Below are 6000 nucleotides of genomic sequence, written 5' to 3'. Positions count from 1 at the left end.
ATAGTTACCTAAGGGTCTGAACTGTTTGAATATGCATGTCAAGATAGTATATTAATATACTGTTTTAAATTATAAGCTTGTAAATAGTGATGGACGCAAATTGAAAAAATATACCTTTATTTCCAAATTAAATATCGGCGCCATAAATTGTGATAGGGACATAATTTAAACATGTATTAACCGGGACAAATGGGCAAATAAAATATATAGGTTTTAATTACGGTAGTATGTACTAATTTCAAACTATAATGGCCAAAAACTGAGAAATGTTTTTTTTCCATTTCTTTCTTAATCTTCCTGTTAAATCGGATTTAGAATAAAATAATTATATACCAACCAAAGAAAGCCTAATTAGTGTCAGAAAAAAAACAAGATATAGATCATTTCATTGTGATAAGTAGTGATAAAGTTATTGGCGAATGAATGGGAGGTGAAAGTTGCCCGGATGCATAAGGTGAACAACACTGTAGGCTAAAGTGGTTAAAAACTTCAGAGGGTCAAATACTGAGGTCGACTTATACACAAGGTTGATTTATATTCGAGGATATATGGTAATTACTCTGGCCCGCTCAAATTTTTAAGACTGAATTCATTAGACTGCATTCACACATCTAATTTTGATTGTCCAATGATTGGTCAATTTTACCACTTCCATGCAGTATGAGAGCCAACAGATTTCAAATACTATGAATGAATTTGTAAGGGAAGCTCTCATACCACATGAGAGTAGTAAAATTGAACAATTGTTGGCCAATCAAAATTGGATATTTATATGCACCCTAAACAGTAGCCATGGCATTTTGATGTAAAATATGTTTCATTCAGATGCAAAAGAAACAGAAGTAACAACCCTTTGAACTTTATAGCACTTATCAGCATTGTTTCCACAGCCATATAGTGTCTTGCCTTCTATTTACTTTTCAGGACGTCAGGCTAAATTTGACTGTTTGACTAAAGCACTGCCCCTAAAGTACAAAAACTATTATCCCCGTTCCTGTCAGAAAAGGAGGTGTTTCTTGTTACTCTGTTCTCTTTCTGATTTCACAGTTTACATCATTAGTGGAGGATGATGTCCTCAGGCATCACTTCCTGTCTTCAGATGAATGATCACTTCCTCCCCTCAGATGACGCATCACTCTCCGCAGAAGAAGGGTCACATCTACACCGGCTGGAGGTTAGAGGTTTCCTTTTTATAAATCGCCTTCAGTCTGATTGCACAGTCTGTGGCAGAATCCTCTGCTGTGAAGGTGATGGTGGATGTACAGCCAGAGCCATCCTGCTTATTGTCTATTTCTCCATCATTAGGGAAGATTCCTTTATACCAGGAGAACTGAGCAGTCTCTGCATCACATCCATTAACATGGCCAAGAAGTGTGATCTCCTCTTCCACACGGGGGCGCTCTGTCAGGCACTGGACTTTACTAGTCACAAATGACACTGTCACTTCTGTGGCCTGAAGGGTAGGAGAGGCAATGTTATTATTTATTACAAAGATGCCTCCTACATTGTATATTTAATTATAGTACAATGACTTTAGGCATGGGACACAAACAATCTAAGGCACATGCATGTACTTAGTAAGTCAATTTTCAATGAAACTCCACTACAAAAAATGGAAATAAAAGAGGAAGTGAAATTTCACCCCTCAAAAAAGCAGCAATGTGTGGCTTAAAGGGATACACAAGCCTGTAATAAAAAAAAGTCAGTTTTACTCACCTAGGGCTTCTACCAGCTCCTGCAGCCGTCCTGTGCCCTCGCAGTCACTCACGGATCGTCCAGTCCCCCGCCACCTGCTTGTTTTGTTTTGCCGACAGGCCAGGCCATGCATAGCCTTCTTCACATTCTCGTCCGCAGTAGCATCCTGCGCAGGGGCAAAAGAAACAGGAAGGGAAGGGGCAGGTCTCTGCCCACTTCCCACCTTCTTCCTGACATCCCCATACTCTCTAGTTCTGCACCTTAAGCTCTATAAAAATCTGTTTGGTCTACCTTATGCTGGATACACACGGTGCGTTCGCGCACTCGATTTTCCCGTCGATTCGTTTATTTCCAACATGTCCGATTTGGATTTCGATGGATCGTTAGGTCGATTCGGCATACTTTGCATGCGAATCGACCTAATGATCCATCGAAATCCAAATCGAACATGTTGGAAATAAACGAATCGACGGGAATCGACGGGAAAATCGAGTGCGCGAACGCACCGTGTGTATCCAGCATTACACTTTGCTTTCCAAAATCCCATCCTCTTATCTAGTATTGTCTTAAGCTCTGTACACACACTTGTTTACTGTCTTGATGACACCACCGCGATCCATGACAGTTTGCGAATAAAACTACAGCACAACGACATTCTGCCAATTGGATAGTTAGAGGAAGAGCTAAAATGAGGACCCAGAAGTGCATAACTAGCCACACTTAGCACTTTGCATGGAGCAATTGTTTTCTATCTTTTTTTATAAGAATAACTAACACAGATTATAGTTCGAACTGATCCTCCAGGACATATCGGTATACATGGGCGGTAATCATTGTCTTTTACTGTTGTTGGGACACATTTTTTTAAATTGTTCTCATCAGCTCCGTTGTTCCTCATTTGTTTCAAGCGATGGAGAACAAGCTTGTGTACGAACCTTAATACACCCGTGCTCCGTGGGATGTTCAAGACTTTGGAAATCTTTTTGTAGCCTAAGCCTGCTTTAAATTTCTCAATAACTTGATCCCTGACCTGTCTGGTGTGTTCTTTGGACTTCACGGTGTTGTGGCTCCCAATATTCTCTTAGACAACCTCTAAGGCCCTCACAGAGCAGCTGTATTTGTACTGACATTAGATTACACACAGGTGCACTCTATTTAGTCATTAGCTCTCATCAGGCAATGTCTATAGGCAACGGACTGCACTCAGATCAAAGGGGGGCGAATAATTATGCACACACCACTTTGCAGCTATTTATTTGTAAAAAATGTTTGGAATCATGTATGATTTTCGTTCCACTTCTCACGTGTACACCACTTTGTGTTGGTCTTTCATGTGGAATTCCAATCAAATTGATTCATGTTTGTGGCAGTAATATGACAAAATGTGGAAAACTTCAAGGGGGCCGAATACTTTTGCAACCCACTGTAAGTGTAAAGAGGCCCAAACACTGGTTGATTTCAGCCATCGATCGAATCGAATTAGGTGATCAATCGATTTGGGGCTGATTTTGATCGATTTCAAAAGATTTGATCTATCTGACTGGATGGAAAATTTAGGTCGATCTGCTGCTGGCAGCAGATCGATGGCCCATACAGTTGCCTTGGAACTAATGGTCCAATAATGCATTTAGATCGATTTCCAATAGATTTAATTCTGAAATCTATTGGAAATCTGTTCCTAGTGTGTGGCACACATCAGATAGATTCCTGTCAGATTCGACTTGACAGGCATCTGACAGAAATGTATCTGATGGTCGAATCTGCTGCAAATCTATCAGTGTATGTCCACCTTAACGCTCTCTCTCCACACAAACACTCTCTCTCGTCTCTCCAACAGTGTTATCTGTGCTGTATATGCTTTGCTGTATCGCTATGTATCATCCTCAGGACATGCAGACACGCTGGGAAAAAATATCCTAGCATGGCTGCATCATCATTCATTACATGGGAGGGCTAGGACCTTTTGACCTGAAGGGAAAACAAAAGGTGGCCATACACTGAGCCGTTTGCCGGCCGATCGATCGCAATCGATCTGACATGCTGGAAAATCTAGGTCGATCTGTTGAGATGGCTTATCATTTTGCATTGGCCCTAATGGAGATCTGATGGCAAAAAAATGCCATCAGATCAATTTTCAGTAGATTTCAAACTGAAATCTATTGGAAATCTGTTCCTAGTAAAAAAATGTTCCTAAACACATCAGATAGATCAGAAATCTATCTGATGATCTATCTGTTGCTGATGTAACGAGTGTATGGCCACCTATACTAGAGGCCTGTTTTCATGGCAGCCCAAATGACATCACACACATGGCCCACGTGCTGTATGCCAGTAGTCACATGGGAAATACAGCAAGGACACTCGAGCCACAGCATGACAGGGGAAGCATAAATGCACTGGCACTGGGGGGCACATAATACATTTTGAGTTACAACAGCCGGAGTTTCCGTCGCGTTCACCGTTTGTGAGTATCGCACTTGATCGACCACATCGGCTCGAGATTTCCCAGCATCTCAGATCGATACATTCAACCAATCTTCGATTGGGTATGCTTGTGGTGGCACAGATTTTCATCGGATTTGATAATAATTATCGAAACAGTTGGTGGATTGGCCATCAGGTTGAGAGATGTATGGTCATTTGAATTTCCCAAGGCTCTTTCCCCCCACACATGTATGTCCTCCCCTTCACCACCATCTCTACTAATCCCCCAAATATGCCCCTCTTCCATCTCTGATACCCCTCTCCCCCTTTACCAGACCACCATCTCCTTCAGTCAGGCAACACATCTTTACCAACCTCCCTCCTGGCACCATGATCTCTGCTCTAATTCCTGAAATTACGGCACCCCACCTCCCAACATCCATGCCTTGCTTACCTGGTTTTTATTGGTGGTCAGTGGCATCACTGTCTACCCACTTCACTATAGTATGACATACTATAGGCCACATACATTCTCGGTACTGACTCGATCCGAACATAGTGAAATAATCTGTCAGTAAAAATCGATGCATGTATGGCCAGCTTTAGGGTAGGGTTACTAATAAGATTGGGGTGAATACATTGTGAGGGTAAGATGGGGGGACAAAGTAGAGAATGACAAAGGAAAGAAAAGAGGAGAGGCAGAGAGGGGAGAAAAGCTGAAAGAGAGGGAAGAAGATATTTGCCTCACCAGGATTGCACCCTGCCAATCTCTCACACAAGTCCTGCAAGCAGCCCTTCTGAAGTCTAGGGACTGTTTGCCAGCAGCCCTCCTGAAGTCTAGGGACTGTCTGCAAGCTGCCCTTTTGGAATCTAGGGACTGTTGAAAATGTTTCAACCTAAACAATACCTTATGTAGCTGCGCACATGCAGTCATTTTAACAATGGTAATAGACCAGACCGATTTTTCCCCACGGACCGTGCAGGCAGGCCTCTGCTATGTATATTTACCAGCTTGCCCGCCCTCTAATGTCTATAAATTGAGCGTTTATTTCCCTCAGCCAGCTAGCCTAGTGGTTCACATTGCCTTGTACAAAATCATGAATGCACCAGGCACTGTACCAGCCCTAAATCATTAAATGAGAGGCAGCATGGGGGGAAATCTACCCCCTTCTCAGTACTCCCCCGATTCATTACAGTGTTATGATACTGGGGGGGGGGGGGGGGGGGGGGCGATTAGGGCGTTTCATGGTGCCCCAGCATCTGTATGGAAATATAACATCGGACAACTTGTTGGATTTCTTTATTGCAGTAAGGAGTATAAACTTGATGTGCTTACTTACTGCTAAATATATTTGCTATAAATACAGTAGGTGCAACTTACAACATATAACTGAGGCAAAACAGGAATTTGAACCATGGTGAGCTCACCTCAGAGATTCAGGGTGTAATGTTTCTCCCGGATGGTCCTGGAGGCGGAGTGAGTGACCTCACACCGGATGGACACTTTATCATCTTTCTGACTCGGTGTAAATGTCAGGGTGCTGGTGAGTGTGTACAGATTGTCCCCTCCAATCCGTGGCTCTGATGATGTTACAGCAGTGGAATGAAACTGGCTGAATCCTTTATACCATTTTACTTGTAGGTCTCTGGGTGAGAACCCCGATACTGTGACCTGGAGAGAGGTTTCCTGATTCGCTCTCACCATCTCTGGACGCACCATAATGTCCGATAATGTGGGCGGCTTCTCTGTAAAAGAAAACACAGACGAACATTTACTGTATAAATGTCCTAATCAAGGAGCAGGAAAGTGTCAGAAATCTGATCATCACTGACCCAAAGCTATATCATTTCCCAAAATTATGAACTGTCTAGTCCACAGGC

At 42.6% G+C, this 6000-nt stretch overlaps 1 protein-coding gene across 1 annotated transcript in view; it reads right to left on the bottom strand.

Moving 5' to 3' along the window:
• Positions 1-1169: 1169 nt before the first annotated feature.
• LOC137538352 (hemicentin-1-like) overlaps positions 1170-6000 on the bottom strand; it is a 144871-nt gene continuing 140040 nt past the window's right edge. The window contains exons 10-11 of the mRNA XM_068260460.1: positions 5548-5865; positions 1170-1453 (exon numbers count right to left, since the gene is read on the bottom strand). Coding sequence (XP_068116561.1) covers positions 5549-5865 — 317 coding nt within the window. The 3' untranslated portion in view covers positions 1170-1453; position 5548. The remainder of the gene's footprint in view (positions 1454-5547; positions 5866-6000) is intronic.

This window comes from Hyperolius riggenbachi, chromosome 11 (genome assembly GCF_040937935.1).
Source record: "Hyperolius riggenbachi isolate aHypRig1 chromosome 11, aHypRig1.pri, whole genome shotgun sequence".
Classification (NCBI taxonomy): domain Eukaryota; kingdom Metazoa; phylum Chordata; class Amphibia; order Anura; family Hyperoliidae; genus Hyperolius; species Hyperolius riggenbachi.
This window is presented reverse-complemented; position numbering and strand designations above follow the sequence as displayed.